Source organism: Protopterus annectens, chromosome 5.part0 (assembly GCF_019279795.1).
Source record: "Protopterus annectens isolate FY-2018-M chromosome 5.part0, PAN1.0, whole genome shotgun sequence".
In the NCBI taxonomy this organism is placed as follows: Eukaryota; Metazoa; Chordata; order Ceratodontiformes; family Protopteridae; genus Protopterus; species Protopterus annectens.
The window spans coordinates 848,595,159-848,618,419 of record NC_056735.1 but is presented as its reverse complement, the minus strand read 5'-3'; the positions used below and the strand labels follow the sequence as shown (position 1 = coordinate 848,618,419).

General features: G+C 39.4%; 1 protein-coding gene across 2 annotated transcripts in view; it reads right to left on the bottom strand.

Moving 5' to 3' along the window:
• The window catches only part of MRE11 (MRE11 homolog, double strand break repair nuclease), a 1,653,959-nt gene that overhangs the window by 412,830 nt on the left and 1,217,868 nt on the right, over positions 1–23,261 (bottom strand). For both annotated transcript variants that reach the window (XM_044072642.1, XM_044072643.1), the window contains exon 17: positions 12,275–12,333. In XM_044072642.1, the coding sequence (XP_043928577.1) occupies positions 12,275–12,333 (59 nt within the window). The remainder of the gene's footprint in view (positions 1–12,274; positions 12,334–23,261) is intronic.

Genomic DNA, 23,261 nt, shown 5'->3' with positions numbered 1-23,261 from the left:
CTGTAACAAATATGATAAAACAGATATAAAACAACAGTCCGACCACAAAGGCTAAAGTCATAAAACCACAAATTTAATAAAAAATAATAAAATGGATTAGCGCTTTCACACAAAGTGCTTCATCAGATCCTGTAGAGTACAAAAACAGACTATTTAAAATACTAATGCCCAATCAAAATTCAAAAAACTAATGATGCAGTGGACGAGCTTTCAGGACCGACTTTAAAGATATAGTAACATTTAGCCCTGGTAATCTATGCGCTTGTAGGTTAGCTATCCATCTCATTTCAACTAATTCAGTTTTGCTGACAATGTCCCCACCTCTAATATCACATTTCACAATTTCTATATCAGTAGAAACAAAAGAATGCCCAGCACTGAGGTCAATGTGTTTAATAAAAAGCTTAAAGAACGTGTACTTCAACACTAAGGGGATATTAGGAGGAAGGACTCTTTGAATGCTGTGATTGGCTATTAATATTTTAAATAGTAGTCTGTTTTTGTACTCTACAGGATCTGATGAAGCACTCCGTGTGAAAGCGCTAATCCATTTTATTATTTTTTTATTAAATTTGTGGTTTTATGACCTTAGCCTTGGTGGTCAGACTGTTTTTCTACATCTGTTTTATCATATTTGTTACAGGCTGACCACCTTTAGTTGTTTGCATTATATTGTTTTTGCTGTACAGTATATAGTATAAAAGGGAAGGGCTATCAAAAATTTGTAATGATAGAGAAATTGTGAATGGTATTATAAATAGAAAACAAACAAAAATCATGACAGTAGACTTTAATAAGACATTTGATACAATTGGGCATGAAATCTTATGGGTAATAATGAAAGAATGTAACAGAAGTCAGAAATTTAGGAAATTATATATGTCAACATATAGTAATAATAAAAAATATTTGTAAAGGGCTGATTAAGTCAAGAGGTACATATGAAGAGTGGTGTAACACAGGGATGTCCAGTGAGTTGCATACTTTTTGCTTTAGTTAGAAATGTGATAGTATATGAAATACATTAAAAAATGAAGGAGGAAGAGGAGTATATTACACCTGAAGGGTTAAGAATTCCAGTTCTGTTAACATAAGCAGATGACATTATAATAATTGCAAAAAAAACCAAAATCTGGATAAAGAAGTAATAATTTGCATAAACGAGTGCCTAGAGGTATTAGGGATGGCTTTAAATAAAGAGAAAAGTTAAGCTTTAGGTGATGTAGTAAAGATAGAGGGTATATATTTTACAACAATTGAAATTTCTGTGTTAGGTATAAAATTTGCAATAAATATGTAAGTAGAGTTCAATGAGAGAAAAAAAGTAGAAACAAAGCAACTTTGTCTTTTCTGAACATAAATTATCATTCAGAAAAAAAGCTTATTTGACAAATTCAGTACTGATGGGGAAAACAGCATACTTAGCAAGTGTATTTATGTTGCTAACAGTATTTGAAAAATAATTATTGCAGATATTTTTTTTCAACTATATGGAGTTCTAGATTAAACCCAGTATAAAGAGGAGCTTTGTATGTAAATAAAGAGGAAGAAGGTTTATAGTTAATTAACCCAGTGATATATATTGCTTCATTAAATTTGTACAAAGTAATGGTTAAAGTAGCTAAATGAGAAAGATGAGAGATTAGTAGTAAAACTGAATAAATATAAATATGATAAATGTTGGGGTATGGTAAAAAAGAGTAAGTGCATAAATGAAGAAATGAAATGTTGCCATGAAAAATATATTTTTGTGGAAAGTAAAAACTGGTGATATAGAAAATGATAGAAATGTATGGCATTAAATGGAGTAATAAAACATTACTATGTAAAAACATGGGAAAACCTAACAAATGAAAAAAATTAAAGCTATAAATAAGAAGCAAACGGTGTAATCAGAAAGCTGAATGTCAATTTTTTTTGTTGTTGTGGGGACTGATAATAAATTGCCAGTAAAAGGAAATATGCCATATAAAAAGAAAATTGAAAGAAACTAGGGAACATTTGTTTCTGAAATGTAAAATAGTAAAAAAGATATATGGGGAAAACTATGTAAAGACATTTTTTTAAATATAAAAAGTGGATAAAATAAACATTGATATGATTAAATATGGATATTATAAGAATAGAAGTAATGCATAGAAGAAAAGTAATTTTATTTTATAGTAGCTGCATGTAATAAAAGAATAAAAGAAAATATGTTTAATGGTAAATAGATTTTAGCAACAACATAAGTTAAATCAGATGGTGGTTATGGAAAAAGGAACGGGGGTCTAATAAGCATGAAACTTTAGTACGACTGTAAAGGAAATAATGAAAATGTGTAAACAGATTTGTATATCTATACATATACATTTGTAAATATGTACATATGTCATAAATAAGAGCTATTTTTGTATATAAAGGACCCCTACTCTTTTTGATAGGTGCCATGGGATCTTTTACATCTATCTGAGCTACCACCACCTCAAGCAGATGGGGCCTCAATACACTAAGGAGTGCACCTCCCCTTATGCTGCACCACAGTGTCAGCAATCAACCTACCTGGTGTGGGAACAGAACCGAAACCTTCTACACCAAAGGTGAGTGTGCTACCTGTAGCATCACTGAAACTGTTGATGGTTGGTAATGCTCTCTCAGTGGAGACAGAGATTGATGCAGTTATTTGATTCTGGTGTGATTTAGTCTCTCAGTGGCTTCTGACGTTGTGGAAAATAGGACTTTTTTTTGCTCTCTTGCAGGACATTGCCCAGTGCTCCACTACTACCATCCAATCATCTCATTTGTTCTAGGGGAATGGCAGCAGGAAACTTCCGAGCTTGGAGACAGCCATACGGTCCATTTATTTCTACCCAGAAATCTCAAACGGCCCTTCTATTTCTCAGTGGAAAACAGCTCATAGGAAGTGGGCCGGTCTTGGGGGAGGCCAAACCATTCCCCTTGGGAGTACCCTCTCTTTTCTCTACCATCACTGAATCCTCAGAAGAAGTGTGCCTCCCTTTACCAAGTTCCCCTCAGCTGCTGGTGTGAAAGCACCACGTAATAATGACCTTGGCAGGATCGATCTCTACAAGGTATCACTTACTCGTCTTACTGCATATCACCCTTGTGACAAGTCACAACCACCTCCTTCTACCCCCAGGATAGCTGAGCTGACAGCTGCTACCCACTGTCATCCTCTCCAGCCAGCTCCTATAAACACCCAGGTGGCTATCTGAATTTGTGTTTCCTGTGCTACAGTCAGGGCTTCATCCATCTATGCCATAAAGTTGACTCTAATGTGGGAACATTCTAGATCACTGTAGTATTACTTCAGTCTCTCACGTCTGGCCCTGGAATGGCTCACTTCTTGCTCATCGAGCTGATCATGGACAACAGTCTCTGTCAACTTTTCTTTAATTATAATTTCTCACTTGTGGTATTCCACAGAGTTTTCTGGGTACTTTGTTGCTCTCTGGGCACAGACATTATGCTGGAGAAAGGTCTAGTGCAGGGTGTGCATGTGTCTGTGTGAGACAGGAAGAAAGGAATACAGAGAAGATGAAATGCTTCACTTGACAATCAACCATCAGAAAGTATTCTTGCTCCCTCAGTTACTGAAGAGCCAATCTGTTGGCAATAAGTGCTCAATACTGTCCCCTGACCACAGTTAAATGATCACTGAGCACAGGAAATGGATGTATGTAGATGTGTATGTGTGTGGTTACAGGCTGAAATACATTACACAAAAGTTATTTCACCAGATTACATTCACACACCGCAGTGCAGCCAGTCAGGTAGAAGTAACTGAAATCACCCATGTCTTAACAGCTAAAATATAAATAAGATATCTACAGATAAATTATATGTTTTACTTAAGTGACATCTTTACAGTCACAATCGTGCAGTAGTCTACGAGAAGGGTGCTTACTTTAATATGGCAGTGTGTTTCAAAAGAATGAAAAGTACTGTTTGTGGTTATTTCATGACAGAAATAAAGATGCAGTCCAGAACAGATAGTACTCTCTTATTAGCAAACTGCCATTGTAAATGCTCAAAAGTGACTGGGTAAAAGCAGAAAGGCATTGGGCTGCTAATAATGCATAAAACCTGATAAAAATAGCAGACAGCACACAAACTAAACGAAAATCACGGCACTCTCTTTACACTGATTGAGTAGATGTAGTTTACTAGAACATTTAAAAATTAGTCACTACTTTAGAATGTTTAGTTAATTTAGCTCTATATCTGTGAGATTGCCAGATTTAAAACAATGATCTCACTGGTGAACCTGTTTTTAAAAGCATTTATGAAGATCATTTGCAAAGTAAACTGAATGACTGCATTAAATGGGGAAACAACTCCCTACGCTGTTTAGACTCAGTTTTAAAGAATGCCATTCCACTAATGGTAATTATCTTAACATATGTCAAACACCACAGCATGCAACTCCTAAAAAAAAAAAAATAAATAAATAAAAACCATGACTGAACCAACCACACATTCCTTCCCAGTGATTTCTTCCTTACAGCTGCCACATCTATGCTGCTACAACAGACAATGTAAACTTATGATGAAATGAAACAATGCAGAGAAGTTTAATGCAGAGAAGTTTCCTAGCTCTTCTGTCACAGTTACAATGGATTTGTTCTACAAGATTCCGTTTCTTTTTAAACATCTTTATTAAATCATCACACTTTAAGTTTGAGTACGAGTTCACATATGTTAATGGAAAAGAAACGATAACAGTAATTTCCTTCATAACTATCAGGCAGTACGCATACATGTTTTTCTTTTCCTTCACTTCGACATTATACAGTTTCTGCCTTCCCTCAAACCTCATTACTCCTCTTCATCATTATTTTGCATGCATTGTTCCTAAGGATTCCATTTATTTCTCCAAACTTGCTCCTTCCCTGTTCAAAAGTCCCCACCCTCTAGTTCTTTTATCTACTTTACGATACTCAAAATTCCCATTACAGTTAGTTTAAAGTTTGATTTTCAATTTTTTTTTTGGTTGCCAGTAGCATTAAATTTAGGCCTAACTATTTCTACGCAATTGAGATCACACATCCTACTCAAAAGACTCTTCCCCTTAGACAATGCAATTTGTTCCTACAACATTTCTCTCAAAGCACTCTATAGGAAATTTTTGAAGTCTACAAACTCATTACATTAAAAAAAAATGTTCCCAATTTATTTTGTCTTCCTCACCACATCTCCAACATTTGCTATCTACCTGAAGAAAAATCCTCTGATGTCCATGGAAGCTATAAAAATACTTTTGCATACATACCAGTGTAAAAATCCTACATCATATGGGCTTTCCTGGCATACTTGGAAGTCCTAAACATTTCTTTTAATTGTTCATTTTTAATAAGCCTTTCTAATCTCTCTTATCAATTTCTTATAATATCCTCTAATTCTTTAATTTAGTTATCTTGCAATATTTTATATGCCTTACTAATAACACCTATTAACAGCATCTTCTCTTCTAGACTAAACTAAAAACTTTAGCACAACTGGTCTTTCACTTAGCACTCCCCTGCCCCTTTCTCACTACCCACACTTTGTTATCCATTCCTGACAGGGACGTCAGTCTTTAACTTGCATTCCAAATGACTGTTTAGCTTCATACCACTCAATTAATTATCTTTATCTTCTCTGTTACTTACTCCCTTAACCTTGGTTCCTTTTCTAATTTCCTTCCATAAATTTAACGCCGTCTTGTCTATTTTCTATACCTCTACATTCACACATCCCTACTGGTAAAATCTCAGTTCCACACTGGCTTATTTCTTAGAATACTTTCTGCTACTTTATTAATATAATACTCTGTATAGTCTTATTAAAGATTTGCATCCAAAACCCTAGTCTCTCTTTATCTATTAGACTCTCTCACCACACACACACACACACACACACAATATCATCCTTTTCCAATCTGATTTATAACATTCTGTTTGGTTGTGATGCCCCTGCCCTGGTCCAGTAATCAAGGAGCCTCAATCCTCACCACTAACACCAGTGAGGGACGTACACATTGGGAGGATAACAAGTACACACACAGTAAAGTACAATTTCCTTTAAGAGCACACAGAGATCACAGTCAGTCTGGGGCTGGTTTGTCTCTCTCTCTCTCTCTCTCCAGATCCCGAATAAGACTCAGCTATAGAGTTAACATCTCAGCGGAGTAGTCAAGCCATAATCTCCTGCACCCCCTCTGTCCAACCAGTGCTTCGTGTCCCTGCCCAAGTAGCTGACACACACATACCCACTTTGAGATTTGATTTATATACAAACACACAGACACTCCCAGGGAAGGCTGGCACATGTTCTCTAGCTATGCCCCCTTCTGCCCAGATTATATGGTAGTACCACCTGCCACCAACCACCCTTATCAGCTACTATAAAGGCCCTTACCAAAGGGTGTCAAATTCTACTGTGCAATGTTACTATTATCCAAATGGTAAGTGTGTCCAAGGCTAAGGCTACTTAGGAATGGCCTATACATTGTCACCAAATACATGCAAGTACTATAAGAGCTTAAATATCTCTACACAAACCAGTCACAAATAAAAGGTTTAAAAATATTTAATAATAAATAATAAAAGCACAAAACAGAACTCATTAACTCAACACAGTGACAATAGAGTTCAGAATCACAGGAAATACTTTAAAACAACATTGTAGGACAGTCTCACAAATACAGAAAACATCTAGACTGATTTGACTATCTTCCTATCTATCTCTAAGAGATACTAAGACCCAAGTCTTACTTGCACAGCAAAACAAGTGCTGATGAGAGGCTGTTTACAGGTCCAGAACAAGATACAAAATGCACTGACTTTTTCTCCGAGATAGGTCTTAAGTTAATAATACAAATTACTGCTGAATCATCTCAGATTACATCATTCTTGTCACCTCTGACTAAGTTTTCAAGGCTAGCAGGAACTTAAATTTTAACATGTCTCTGTTAAAAACACTTATGTTCTAGAAGCTGACAATTCTCTCTTAGAAGCTTGCCTGAAACTGAAAGTCATAAAACAATTTCCATGGAAACCTGTAATTACCTCAGTTGCCAAACAATAGAAATAATCCCCTAGCCTAGACATCCTGTCTTTTAGCTGAGATAAACTAACTTTATAAACATCGTAAAACTCTTTACTTATTACCTTATTTTCTTGTTTTGCAAGTTAACTCTGTATGTCCCAGTTTCTACTATGAAACCATACATTTGCATTGACATATAGTTTATACATACTTCTGCTCTTTTCCAGCAGGGTGCACTGTGGTTACAATCTTGAAGCTCAGTACAGAACATATAGTTTTCTTACATTTTTAAGGCAAGCATACAAATCATATTACTATTCACAAATGACATAGAATTATTTACAAAATTCTATCTAGCTGGGCTGGCAGTATCATATTTCTATATAAATCATATTAATATTTTCAAGTGACATACAATTATTTACAAAATTCCAGCTAGCTGGGCTGGCAGCATCTCGGTTTACCACATGGGTTATGAACATAAGCCTTAACAGTGTAGCTTTAAAGTATCTATTCAAATCATGCAACCCTAAACCACCTTGTTTAATGGGGAGAATTAAGTTCAAGCACTTAATTCTTCTCCTCTCCCCAGTAAATTCCTTCAGCTCTTACTTAATTTTCATTCTCAGATTTTCCTCAGGTTGAAAAAACATGCTTGACCTATACATAAGACCTAAGGAGGCATTTTCTCTGTTTATATCTTATTATACACGTTCACAATAAACAAGTTCCAGGTAAAATACATGAACTGTCTCAAAATGTTTCACAGCACTGAAATGTCCTTTTCTGGATTTATCATAAAAGATCTGTTTGACTACCTACTATACTTTATTGTGCTTCCACAGGACATCAACTGACTTCAGTCCGGCTTCTTCTAGTATTTTGCCTCATTCCAGCAGACAAGAATGCTTGTCCATCATTGAATAAAGATCTGCTTAAAACTTTAACTGGACCGGTTTTTCCTATGGAAAGTGAAATTTATTTTGGTTAAGTTTTACTAAGTTAGCTGCAGTCAGGATCCAACTTTCTGAAGTTATCCTTATTCCTAATCTTTTTTCTGGATTTATAAAGTACAAAATAATATCTAGTAGAAATAAAACTAACGTTTTTTGATTACTACATCAGTTGTATCTTTTTTCCTATATTTTCATCTTCATCTTCACCAATGAAATATCCTATACCTGCTTTTTTTTGTTACAAAAACTATAAACCTATCTACACTCCATGATAATCTTCCACATTTTTCTTCCATGTACTGTAATCAAATGTACCAATGAAATTAAACAGCATTTAAGTAATTTCACCTTAAAAATAAAGTCTGAACAGGTCTTGTAAGTATATGTTAACTTCTGTAAGCAACAGATCTTTTGTATTTTAAAAATAATGTGTTGAAGCTTTCCACCCCAGGCCTTTGCTGCAAAAGGGCATTGTCCAGTTGGACTTTCCCTGCTAACAAAGATAGATAGAGACAGAGATAGAGAGAGAGACAGACAGATAGACAGATAGATAAATGCCCTTGAATTTGTAAATCCATTATTTTCTTTGCTAACGGATCTGATTATAAAGCATATAACAGGGAAGAAAGAAGACATCACTGCTTGCTTTCTCTGTTTAAACACAGCCTATCAGAGAGGAGTCACCAACCCTCCATATATTCTCCTTATTGATCATATTATTCTATTAGGGAATGCAGCTGCTAACACTGCTCTCCACATGCTTTCACTTCATCAGGACTCACCAGCCACAGTGGTGTTTTACTACACTCAGCTTCGCTCTGGATCTTCAGTGTTCTATTAGTGAAATCAAACATTTGCCTCCCCTCTACAAAAACACACTCTGATCCATACTTATCAACTTTTGATAACTTTACCACTCCCTTATCTTTATAATCATAGTTTAATACTGAAATGGGTATATATGAAGTCTGAAGGGTCTTTACTCTCTGTAGGTAATACAACCACCACTGCTTTCTTCCAAGATTCTGGTACTCCATCCATGTTTTTAAGATATTGTTAACCAAAGTTTTCCAGATCATTATTGTTCTCTTCCCTCCAAACTTCCACATTTCCACAGGAAAGCTGTCAGCTCCTACAAACTTCCCTGCTGCTTGATTGTACACCACTGTTTGTATTTCATCACTTCCTATTTTAACTAATAATTGTTGAGCCTCATATTCTTCTAACTTTTACATAACTAAGTCATCCATAAATATTTCCATTTCTGACTTTTCTTGGCTTCCTCATTCCTCTGTTTTACACAATTTTTCATAAAATTCCCAAAACATCTTTAATACCTCTGTAAGTTCTCTAGTTATTGTATTTATTACCACAGGCTTCCTAACTTTGGCTACAATTCTTTCTACTTTCTGTTGCCTGCTATTCTTCTAAAAGTCTTTGCACTCTACAGTTGTTATCAAGAAACAGCAATCATTTCCAAACTTGGGAATATTGTCAAAATACTTCCTAGTTTTTCCTTTAGCCCTATGCAGTTGTTCATCTTCTCATTTTAACGCTCTTTTTAACAGTATTTTCAAAGACAGACTGCAAACACCAGGGTACTAAGGCATGAATAACATTTCAGGACACTAGAAACAACAAACTCATCTCTACTTCTCTCCTGCTTCAGTCTGATTTTATATTGGTTATATGGTTTTGTTTGTTTGTGTCTTTTGGCTTTTCCTGGTTAGGGGTCGCCACAGCAGAACTCCGGTCCGCTAATGATTGGTAGTTGATTTTTACATGCCAAATTACCAGCCCTGATGCACAACCTTCAACGAAGGTACGCCCATTCACGCATGTCTCCACGCAGAAGACGCTCTAGCTAAGAATCAAACCGGACAGCGTCTTACTATGAGGCGACAACGCTACTGCAGCACCACCACGGTAACAGTATAAAATAATGAAAGTCAAAAGATGAAAAAAAAAAGAAATTAAAGAACCGTGTCTTTGGTCAAAACTTTTTTTTTTTTTTTACAGAAGTTACACTTCTTTTGAACAAGACTATTATTTCTACTGTGAATAATCCTGCCTCTTTTCTGTACAGTACTGAGACAACATGGCTATATTTTAATGTTATTAAAGAATCTTTATATCACTTACTCCTCATATGAACATTAGCACATAATAGACAAGACAAAGATTGCAGTATTTTTCTTCAAACAGACTAAGAAACAAACTTAAACATCCTTTAACAATTATAAAAACATACTTGAAAGTGGGATTCACACTGTGGAAGTTTGCAGTCAAACATGCCATAGTTGCATCCTGAGACTTTTGAAAAAATCAATATATACCCTCACAGTTCAAATAGATGTTCATATCGCTAAGTACTATAAATGTTCATAGGTAGGTACTAGGCTATCAGCCCAAGGGCCTAAGTAAGTCTAGCCAAAAAGTTCCCTGGCTTACCCCAGCCAAGAAAGTTATTTTCTTGTGCCACTGTCGAGCAGAGCCACATAAGTGATCCATGGGGTGTTTCCTATTTCCCATCCACTCAGCAAGATTTTTCTTGAAGAGTGCTAATGTGGAACTTTGCCTGACATAGATAGGTAGCTTGTTGCAGAGTATGGGAAGTCTCTGGGACAGGAATCTATCCCTCCAGCATGTCCTGTTTATTATTATTATTATTATTATATCCTAGTAAAAAAATGTAAATGGCAAAATCATCAGCTTAAGCTGATCTACACAGTGGTCACAATTATTAGATTCTAGGTCTTAATACTGATTTTTATGTCACAATAACATAGTAAATATGGAATTCAGCAATGTTTAGTTAACAACTTACAATATCTCAATGACCACTTAAGCTACATATGTTCTGTCAGCTACAGCTTGTTCATCTAGCTGTGACCTTACATATGAGACTAAACAGTTCTGTGTCACTTGGCTGTTGGAAGTATATCAATTTAGGTAAAGAGTATACAAACATTTAGTATCTCTTTCCCTGCACTAGACAGAGGACAAGAATTTATACAATTAAGTTGCCTATCATATAAACTTTAAGATGAAATCAACAGTACTTTGCATGACCTTGGAATTATTAATAAAAATATGAACTGGCAATACATTATAGTTAAATGCAGCATAAATATATTAATATAATATTAAAAGTCAAGATGTGGAGGGTCCCTTAGTTTTGCAACTTTGAGCACAAAATACAGATATTTTGTATGTAAATGTCCTAGTATAATTTTCTCAACACTTCATGAAAATACATCAAACCACTTTGGAGATACAGCCTTTTGTAAAAAGAGGACAAATAATCCCATAACAATCGGTGATAACAGCACAGCCTTTCTAAAAATGTTATTAGCAATGAGATTAAAGTGCTATAAACAAATCTATTAAAAAACACTAACTTAATCGTTTACCATACAAAGATTTTAGACTCAGTGACATCGATATCAAAGTCATCTCACCTAGCACTAATATGGTACCCACAGTAAGGACAAAATGGAATAATGTGTGTGTGCGCTTGTGTGTGTGTGGGGGGGGTGATACTAAAATTAACTACAGTACCTAAAACGAAAGATGTTCTGTGTATTACATCGACTAATACTAGGGCATCTCCTAATTAACTGAATACAAAGAAAATGAAAATGTGAGACACAAAGGAAACAACTGCTTTCTTGAACTGCAGTTTCATTTTAGTAGATGGTACAATTTATTGAAATCAGCAATGCATATTTTAAGCACCATTCTAGCCATTTACAAAGCCACAAATGATCTACCTGCCATCAAAATGTTTTTTTGATAACAGTTGATCACCAAACAGAGGTACATCTAAAAGGAGTAAGTCAGCTTATGCTTACAATGATAAATGTAAGAGGAAAGTCATGCCTGTCAATTGTCCAGATTTCTGGCAAAATCACAGAGGTCTAAAGCCACTAAATAAATACAGACATGTGAGATTCAAACGTCATATCTTTCAGAAAATGCATGCTAATACAAATATTTTTATTCTAGCAACTTTCTAAGTTTATATAAGCAATATTTAAAATGCATCCCTATTTTTGGACCTCTGTCCCTCCATTATTTTAGGCTTTCTCTAGATTTCCTTTGCTAAGACGTTGAGAGGCATGGGAAACATGGATAAGTGGATGTAGCTCATTTGCAGCTTGTTACATTACTTGCAAGTTACACTGCAGCTGCATTTACAAACAATGAACAGCCATTTTATTATTTTCCAATAAAAATGTTCAGCCATTAAAGCTGCGTTACGCAAGTGCCAAAAACATGCTGCTTACCTCAGAAAATGTCTTTTTAGTTGCAGCTCTGGAAGGTTGATGTCTGGCTGATTTGAAAGCTATAAAATAATCACAATAATGGATAAATAATGTACAACAGTTGCTTAAAAATTGCCTACAGCAGTTACTATGTACAATGTAACTGAAAATGGGATAAATGTACTTATATATATTTATCACTAACACACACAAAGTACCTGCTTATTTAAAAAGAACAATCATAGCAAAAATAGCCCAGATTCCTAATAGCAGTCAACTGTACTGACAACACAGACCTGTAATGTTGCAATAACAGATAAGTGCTAACCATGTAAGTTGTTCTGAGGGACCTGATTGTGGGGCCACACACCATAGTGCTACTAGCAGACTTATGAGAGGGTGCCTAGTACATTAGCCATTAGTCTGTACCCACCTGGTGAATAAGCACAACTAAGGCAGGGGGAAAAGAAAGAAGGATATGTAAATATACGCTTACCGGAGTTATATGGTAATTCAGCTTGACAGAGCGGCTATCAACACACAAGAGGAAAAGGAGGAGAGTAATAAGTATAAGCATCTAACCTACAGTGCAGACAACCTTCTCACACATTAACAGTATGAGTACGTATCTATTACGTCCGACATTGGGAGTCCTCCACATTGAATTAGCCTTCAGGAAGAATGCCAAACAGTACCACAAGATGTTCTGAATGCCAAGGTGAAAAGGACCAAAGGGTTTAAGAATAGATGAACTCCAGTAACATTAACATTTTCAAGGATGAATGGCTATTACAGGCACAAATCAAGCATTAATGTTCAGATTAATAACAATTCTGGAAATATGCGTGCTGACCCAAAGAGACACTAATCCTTGTGAAAAGCAAAATATGGTTCCTTAAAATAAGGGCTAGAAGCTTCAAGGTCCTGGGAGTGGAGGATATGGTTACCAAGTATAGAGTCTTCTAAAAATGCTTTCAGGGCCATATAACTAGCAGGTTCGAAGGATCGACAAAACCAGTCAGTCATGAAATTCAAGTCCCATGGAGATGAGAAGTTTTCAAATTAATGAACAGAGGTGTAGAACAAAAAGCAGATGTGAGAAACAAAATAAATACCTAACTTCTTTAACTTGATTTATTTTTGCTAGACATTAAACTAACTCAGCAATACCTGTTTAAGTGGCATGAAAGGAATTTATGCACCCAGCAACAAGTGAACTGTCATAAAAATATTTTCTGATAAAGAACACCAAACAAAAAGTACAGTTTGTGTAAAGTCTTACCAAAACAGTAAAAGTCCTTCTCTTTGCTGGTGCAGTATTTTTTACCAAAGGGATTCCCTGCCAAGGGTAGCCCAACATCCAGCCAGTATACCAAAACCTTATGATTTTAGACATTGTACGTCACATGTATGCTCCCCGCTCAAGATGTAGGGCATAAAGGTGATGTATGGATATATATACCTCAGAACCGATTAAAGACCAAGGATTTAGGAGAAATGTGCAGAAGGAGAAAAAAAAACAGAGCATAAGGATAGGATTGCCACCTTTTAAGCGGGCCAAAGTGGGACATGGGGGTGTGGCCAATATGACACTGGCCACACCCTCTACCATGATGTCACCATAAGAGTGGTGAAGGAGATGCTGTTATGGGTACGAAGGATGGCTGCTGGAGTGGCTAGCTGGTTGGTGGGAGTAGCAGCTGGATGGATGAATGACTGGATGGATGGCTTGATGGATGGATGGCTGAATGAATGGATGCATGGCTGGATGGATGGCTGGCTGCATGAAAAGATGGATGGCTGGCTGCATGAAAAGATGGATGGCTGGCTGCATGAATGGCTGGGGGCTGGATGGATGGCTAGAGTGGCTAGCTTGTTGGTGGGAGTAGCTGTTTGATGAATGGATGCCTGGCTGAATAAATGGATGGATAGATGGCTGGCTGGCTGGAAGGATGGATGGAGGATGGCTGGCTGGAGGAGGATGGCTGGCTGGCTGGCTGGCTGGAGGAGGGTGGCTGGCTGGAGGAGGATGGCTGGCTGGTTGGACGGAGGATGGCTGGCTGGTTGGACGGAGGAGTTTGGCTGGCTGGCTGGATGGAGGAGGACAGCTGGCTGGATCACTTGTTATAAAAAAAAAAATCTCTGTCGTTTTTTTAGCGGCTGTAGAAGCGCTTAAAACAAAGAGCTCCTACAGCCACGATCTTTGCAGGGCTCTAACCCCAATCCCACCCCTTTCATGAACTGCAGCCAATTGCTGCATGAATTAAAGCACCTGGACCTAACAGGCAGCAGCTTTGCCTGCAGGTCAGGTAACTGAATTGCCGTGAAAAAGCTGGAAGTAATTGCGACTTTTCCACGGCAATTCAGTGCGATCGCAAAAGCGGGACTTTTCAGGTCCCACTTCTTGATACAGCAGGCAATGGGATAAGGTGGCTTAACCTGTGAGTGTCCCGCTGACAACGGGATGGGTGGCAACCTTACATAAAGGGAGGATAGAGGGAGAAAATACTGCAACAGTGAACAGAAGGACATCTACTGTTTTTAAGACTTTACACAACTGTATTATGTCCTTCAATAGCATCGCTGTAGTAATTTTTACCAAAGGGAGAATACAAAAGCTCAAGAGAACCCTAAAGAAACCCATGCAGAATAGCTCTGGCAAAGCCAGTTCTTGCTCTGGGAACAACATCCAATTTATAATGCTTAGTGAAAGTATGGACAGAGAAACAATTAGCAGCTTCAAGGATGGAAATGGTATCTAATCCTTTGAAAAAAGTACCACAGGAAGCTACAGCCCTGTTAGAATGAGCATTTACAGAGGCAGAAAGACATTTTCCATGAAAGGAGTAACAAAAAGAAATGATCTTAGAGATCCACAAGGATATGGTTTGCTTAGAAATAACCCAACCCAGAGATCTGGGATGAAAGGAAATAAAAAGTTGCTCAGACTTGCAAATGGCCTTAATCTTATCTAAAAAATATCCGAGTTGTCTATGCAAATCCAAGATGCGAAGAACCTTCTCACTAGTAGACTGTGGAGAAGGAAAAAAGGAGGGCAAATTAATAGACTGATTAACAGACAATTTGTTAACCACCTTGGGCATAAAAGAAGGATTAGTATGAAAAGAAATCAAGTTCCTGTGAAAAACAACAAAGAAGGAACACCCATAACAGCCTGGAGTTCAGATACTCTCTTAGCTGAAATAATGGCCAAAAGAAGAAGAGTCTTACATGTACAATGTTGTACGGAAGCTGAAGCTGTAGGCTCAAAAGGAGGCCAAGTCAATTCTTCAAGCACAAAACTGAGGTCCCAGGAAGAAGGATTAGGTTTCCTGGGAGGACTTATATGAAGGGCACCTTTAAGAAATCGCTTGACTTCAAACCTAGAGGCTAGACAAGGAGTTAATGGCAGACAAACAGAAACAGTTGAGTGGTGAGCTTTAACAGAAGAATATACTAATCCAGCAGGAGCAATTCATACAAATAAGAGAGAACCACAGGGATCCCCACGGTAAGTGGATCTTCATTATAAGCAAGGCACCAAACAGAAGATCTCTTCCATTTGGACAAATAAAATTTCCTAGTAGAGGGTTTCCTGGCCTTCTACAAAACCCAGAGCACATCCTCAGAAAAAAAACGGTGCCTAAAAGGGATCAAACACCTATCACCGACGATGTCAACTGAAGAGTGCACAAGTGAGGATGGATCTCCTTGGACCGCTTGTCTTGTGTGAGTAGGTCCAACCTGTGAGGTAACTTGTGGTGATTGGTGAAGAAGGAGGAACCAATGCTGTCTAGACCAAAAGGGAGTCACCAACAAGATTTCTATGGAGTTCTGCTCTACCTTGAGTAGAACCCTCAGAATCAAAAGAAGGTGAGGGAAGGCATAGAGGAACATCCCCCTCCAAGAAAAAGATAGGGCTTTCACCTTCTAAGCCAGAAGACTTGGGACTCTAGCGCATAAAAGAGTAAGTTGTCTGTTCAAAGGGGAGACAAAAGATCTACTAGAGGAGTGCCCTACTGATGGACAATGTCAAGAAACACATCTCTGTGAAGCATCCATTGGTGAGTCTGTGTAGTAAGCATGCTCAAAGAGTCCACCACTATATTTTGCTCTGAAGGAATGCATACAACCTGAAGAATAAATTAATACTGGACAGCTAGATCCCAAACCTGAAGAGCCAAACTGCAAGGAAGACAGGACTGCTTCCCCCCTTGTTTGTTGAAATACCACATATCACTGTAGTATTGTCTGTGAAGATTAAGAAAGGCCCTGGAAGAAAGAGGGAATGAAAGACCCGAATGGCAAAAGAGAGATCTCTCATCTCCTTTATGTTGATATGGTCTGACCTCTGATGAGAAGCCAGAGATCCCGGACCTTGATAGAACCAAAAGATGCTCCCCACCCTATGTCCGAGGCATCCAAGAAAAGTTCCTGAGAGAGGAATAGGGTTGAAAAGGAAGACGTGCTGAGAGACAGCTGATGAATTCACCACTTAAGCTTGAGGCATGGAAGAAGAGGGACTAGAAAATCTACAGGATGACAGTGTTGGAGCCATATTGACATTAGGAACCACTGTAATTTTCTCATATGAAGTCTTGCTAGAGATAGCAGAGGAGTGGTGGAGGCCATGAAACCTACAGCCCTGAGAAACACACAGCCTGTAACTCAAACCAGAGGGATTGAAAAAAAGGTGATTGGAGAAATATCCTTGGGAGGAGGCAGGGAAGCCAGCATAGGAATGGTCTGGAGCTTGCAACTGAGAAAACATGATCCTGAGAAGGAAACAGGACTGATCTCTGAATGTTTATTGTAAACCCCAGGCTTTGGAAGAGACAAACAGTATACTGGAGATGCTGAAGCAAGGCCTTAGGGGTAGGATGTCTAAATGAGCAGGTCATCCAGCTAAGGAAAGACATAAACCCCATTTACCCTGCAAAAGGCAGGAGTAACGTATTTGGTTAATACCCTTGGGGCAGTAAAAAGGCCAAAGGGTAAAGAAGACAACTGAAAATGCAAGGAAGAGACAGAGAAATGCAAAAACTTCCTCAAAAAGGGGATGACGATAAGCAACCTTGAGGTTCAGGGAGACCTGAAAGCCTGGTGAAGAAGGGGAAACAGGGTTTGAAGGGATAACATCCAAAAGGAAGTTGCTGAGCTGAAAAATGTCCAGAATGGGTTTCCAGGTGCCTTCATTCCCGGGAACCAGAAACATTCTTGAATAAAACCATGTCCTCTCCTGAGAAGGGAGCACAGCTTGAATGGTGCCTTGTGCAAAAAGTCCCTGAAGTAGTTCTGAGAAGAAAGGAAAGTGCTCCCACAGAGGCTGAGGGATGCCCAGAAAAAGAGGAAGGGGTTTCCATACCATAAAATTTCCATGACAGATGATGGACAAAACCCAAAAGTCTTGAGTAACCCTTAACCAATTGGGAAGGGACAAGGAAAAACAAAGGGATAAGGGAAGATGACTCAGGGAAAGGGGAAGCAAACGGTCAGATAGAACCTGGCTTGTCTTGAAAAGGAAGCTTCTTTGAAGTAGGAGTCTGAGAAGGCTTAGCAGGAGGCAACCACCTATACCCCCTACTATCCTTTGGGAGAATGGCGAGATTGTCTGTGAACAAAGGCTGATTTAGAAGGGTAATTCCTCTGGAACTTAGGGACAGGAGACAGAAAAATATGCTTCAATTCCTGCAAGGCCTTTCTTTATCCTAAAGGAACTTAAAAAGCTCAGCAGCAGCAGAACCAAACAGGTTCTTACTGTCAAAAGGAGCATCCAAGAATTTAGCCTCAATATCATCAGGCAAAGGCTGGAAACAAAGCCAAAAGTAATGTCTCAAAGCAGAATTGAAGGCAGCAGTCCTACAGGATGCATCAGCTGCATCATAACTACATTTAACAGAGTGGCGAGCTACCTGAGAAGTACAGCCCTGTAAGCAGAGAGCTGAAGCCTTCTGTTCCCTTCAGAATCAGGGAGGTCAGAGATAGCCTGAGAAGCCAGAGAAATAAGGGCTACAACCTATGTGGTTATATGGGTCTGGTAATTAATATCCTGAAAGGCCAAAATGGCAGCTGCATATGCCTTTTTGCCTAGTTGTTTAATAGCTCTACTGTTTTTTTGTTTGAAGGAAGAAGTTTAGTAGAAGGCAAAAGATTAGAGAGTTTGTCAGAAGAGAGACTCTACAGAAGGGTCAGCAGAAAGACATTTGTAGAGGAACATACAGTCATCAGGCACCTTGTAAAATCTGTCAGGTTTCTTAGGGAATGGAGATTGAGAATCCAGGGCCACAGAGGCTACTGAAAAGGTATCTAGATGGGCAAACAAGACTGGAGGTACAGCAGAGGGCTTAGCAGACTCCATTTGGAGAAGCTCTGAATGTAAGAAACTTGAGAACAGTCCCATTTAAAATATTCCACCTTACAAGAAACAGTATCCCCAAAGGTGAGCCTTTTCATAGGAGAATCTGGGCTAATAGAATCCTCCTCCTTAGAGCCATAATCCAAGGGAGAAGGGATCGGAGAGGAATATGCCAAAGATGCTTCCCTAGAATCCCAATTCTCTTCAGAGGAGTCCTGCTCTCTGGGGTACATGACCAAGGGGGAGCAGGCACAGAAACTCCTTGGGGCAGCTTTAAGTCCATGAATGCATTAAATGACCCTTCGGTTAAGATCCTGCCATTCACTCTGAGGATCTTGAGCAGCAGAAGAAACATGCTTGTTTTTCTGTTTCTTCTTTTGAGGGATGTCTGCCCTAAATACCCTAGGAGGTTCAGACTCTTGCATACAGTCAACCAACATATCAGGAATATTCTCCAGAACAAGTATCTGTGGTATCCTCCTTGGTCCTTCTGAAATAATCAGCCGAGGTTCACCCTGAACATCAGGAGTGGACATTTGCAGAGTCTCCAAGGAACTGCGAGGGGTCAGATCCATGCCGGCCTCTGACAGGGTGGAGGCAGAGGAATCCGTAACAACATCTAAGTGATCCCCTGGGCTCAGAGTTTTTTGGCCTTATTCTTTGCAGACAAATGACCTTTGGGACAAGAAGATTCCACCATAGCACCATGTGCCAACAACTTAAGACGCTGGTTCTCCAGTTAAATGGACAAGGAGAAGAAATGACTACTTAGGAAGTGCCCTGGCATCATGCCGCCATTAGTTCCCGGTGCCTCTATCAAGTAGAGCCACTGGAGTGATCCCCGGATTGAACTTTCTATTTCCCATCCACTCATCAAGATTTCTCTTGAAAAGGGCCAGTGAGGTGCTCTGCTTGACATGTATGGAAAGTCTATTCCTGAGCATGGGCAGTCTATGGGTTATGAACCTGTCCCTCTAGCATGTTCTTTTGATTGTGGTAATGAGGTTGAGGTCCCTGGAGCATGTGGAGCGGACGGATTGGGATTTCTTTAGCTGTAACATTTCTAACAGGGCTGGGTCAGACATGGCTTTGTAAGTCAAGCAGAGATCGTTTCTTAATAAATGAAATGAGACAGAGAAAAGCTGGAGTTTGAGTCTGTCCATGTAGGGAATGTGTTTAAGGCCTAGGATCCTCTTCATGAGGTACTTTTGTGGCCTTTCCAGCTGTTGCAGGTGTTTAGTGAGGTACATGCCAAAAGGGGCATTATACTTGATTGGTCTAATGAGGGAAAAGTACAGAGAGATGATGACCTTTTTCTTCCTGGATGCAAAACCCTTGGTAATGAGATGTGCCACACAGAAGGACTTTCTGACCACAGTGGCAATGTGGTAGTCAAAGGAGAGGTTGTTGTCAACCTGGGTCCCCAGATCTCTAATAAAGCCTTCAGTGTTCAGTGGGCTACCATCAGTGTGGTAATTAGTAGGAACTGAGTTTTTTCCCAAAGGGAACGATGACCCATTTTTTTGGCAATAAGCTTAAGGCCATGGTTTCGACACCAGTTGCTGGTCTCAGTGAGGCCTTTCTGTAGGATGTCTACATCACTTGGGGAGTTAATAATGGCTCCCAGCTTGCAGTCATCGGCAAACTTGGTCAGCCAGAGTCCCTCTGTGTTGGCCTGGACTTCTGAGAAGTAGATGCCAAACAGGAGAGGACCCGAGACCGATCCCTGCGGGACTCCACTCATGACTGGTCGGCAGTCTGACTTGGAGTCTGCTACTTTCACGCTGTGGGTTCCATCTGTGAGCCAATTTGCAACCCACCTAGTGATATAGGGTTGATGACTAGTTTGGTGAGTCTAATTCCTGAGTGGGAAATGGTATCAAAGGCCTTGGCCAGATCGAAGTAGGCTGTATGAACTGCTTTGCCCTCATCCACAGCTCTGGTGACTGACTCAAAGAAGTCAAACAGGTTGAGCAAGCATGATCTAACCTTCACAAAACCAAACTGTGTGGGATTCAGAGTTTGAAGATTCCCTATATCCTTGTTAATTAGGTCCATGATGATGCTCCATAGCTTTATATATCAGACTCAACAGGCTAATGTGGCGATAATTCACAGGGTCTGTAGTTGCTCCCCCTTTATGAAGAGGGAGGACTATAGCAGTGCACCATTCTGTAGGGACAAAGCCGGAGGCAAGGCTGTGCTTGAACAGGGAACACAGGTGTGGTGCCAGTTCACTTTGTAGTTCATGTAGAACACAGCCAGGGATATTGTCGGATCCCATAGAAGCTGTATTCTTGGCCTTGGACAATGCAGCTTTAACCTGTGCTGCAGTAATGCTGGGTGCCTGGCATTCTTCCAGTATTGTAATTGGTCCTTTAGGGGGAGAGAGGGGTAAAGTTGGCAAGGAATCTGTTGGCCAGTATGTTGGCAATATCTGTTGGCTCAGTATAGGAGGTACCATTGTGCAGTAACTCAGAGCAAATCTGGTTATTGCCGTGGAGATTCTTGATATAACTGTAGAAGGCTTTGTGGTTGTTTTTAGTGTCTGCCACAATTCTGCCTTCATAGCTAGCATTAGAGATTTTGATGAGGGATCTCAACTTTTTGTTGAGGCTACTAAGGGAGTTTTTCCAGTCTTCGGACTTCACCTTTTTCTGCAAGTTTCTTCCTTCTGTTGTAGAGTTTGTTAATGGCAGGGGACCAATAGATTGGTTTCCTTTTTCTGGAGGAGAACGTCTTGGTTCTGTTGGGTGTGGCTAGTTCCATGCATTTATGTATGTGTTCGTACAGTGTATTGGTGTATGTTTTGGCAGTCATGCACCTGTTTTCCATCTACATGGGTGCGGTGAAGTTAGCCACCCCTGTTTTTAGGCGCCCAAAGTCAGCTTTGGAGAAGTTTTTATGGTGGTTACCTTTGCTGGTGGTGTGGGTGAAATGTGGATTTCCATGGTAGTTTGTGGTCGGATCTAACCAGGAGGAATTGACTATTGGTGTTGAACAACGGTTGCCCATGTTAGTAATAACCAGGTCAAGACTGTTGCTTCCTCTAGTGAGGGTAAGAATGAGCTGGTCCAGCACAATGGAATTGATGAATTCCAGGAAGCTTTGGGCAAGTGTATTGGTGCATAAGCAGTTTTCCCAGTTGATGGAGGGGTAGTTGAAGTCACCCAGTATGAGTCTTGGGTTGGACCCTAATAACTTCCAGGGTGCTTAGGAATGTGGAATGAGAGTTTTGGGACATGGTTGGGGACCTATAGGAGGCTACGACCTGAATCGCCATCTTACCCACTGTTAGTTGTACCTGAAGTATCTCTGATGCGTTATGCTGGGCTACTAGTATGGAGGTGTGCATATTCTTTATGAATATGGAGACACCACTGCTTTTGGAGCTTAGGTCCATGTTCTGGGGCCAAAAGGTATAAAATGCGTTATAGCCTGGTAGTGCAGGGGTGCTTTCTGCTGCTTTAAAGCAGGTCTCAGTTACAGCACAAATGTCGATGTTCTCCATTTTGAGGAGTGCTTCGAGCGAGTGCATCTTGAGATTTAGATTTCTAGCTCTGAGCAGCATGACCCTCAGACTGTATTTATTTATAGCTGTTACAGTGGTAAGTTGGTCTTTGGAACACTGCCTAAAAAAGGCACTATAGGGGTGGCAAGAGCCTTAGCCTGTATCCGGAAATCTAGGGGTGACAGATGCAGGCCATCTCTGGCAAAGCATCGAGGTCTGTCAATCATGTCATCCCAAGCAGACAGATACTTAGAATGACACCAGAAACGTAGCCAATTGTTGAAGTCAATCTTCCTCCTACACTGAAATTTTCACTTTCTGAATGACATGTTAACTCTCAAAAATTAACAGAGAAAAAGAAAAGAAGAAACCCTAATGGGGCACTTATCTGAAACACAGCTCAGTAAGCAGCACAGAAGGAGCATTCAGACCGACAATCTATGATGGCATTTGGAGTGGTGCAAAGAAGTTCTAAGTATGTACATCCATATGCTGCCTTTATGCCCTATGTTTTGAGCAAGGAGCATACGTGTGATGTACATCTATAAAATCATAAGGCTTCTGTATACTGGCTGGACATTGTTGGCAGGGAATCCCTTTGGTAAAGAACACTGCAACAATGATATGGAAAATCAACTGCAAGATCAGTGAATAATGCACCACAATCCTGCCTTCCTAAGCTCCTGATGGGTGGAAATATTACAGATATGTCCAATGACTTTGGAATAAGTGAGACATGACAAGGTATCTGTCACAGTTAAGAACAGTCTGTCAGCTAACCAACTAATGTTGCACAGCACACCTTTCCACCCTGATGGAAAACCTCTTCCACTTAGTAGAATATGCCTTATGAGTGGAAGGCTTACTGGTGGCTTCAGAAAACTTCTGAGGCTCCCACCCACTACAGGGTCTGGCAAGAAAGAGGATATACACTAGAATGTGGAGACTATCGTGAATGCAACCTGTTTAACTAGTGTAGTTACCTGCATTATCAAGGACCTAAGAACTTGGAACCTTATCCTTTTTGGTCATGAATGGTTGACAATAATAAGCTTTGCTCTTTCCTCTTTAAATTTTGCAATTAGGCATGGAATCAGAAGGAAAATAAGGAATGCATGCAGAAATCTTCCCAGCCATGACAT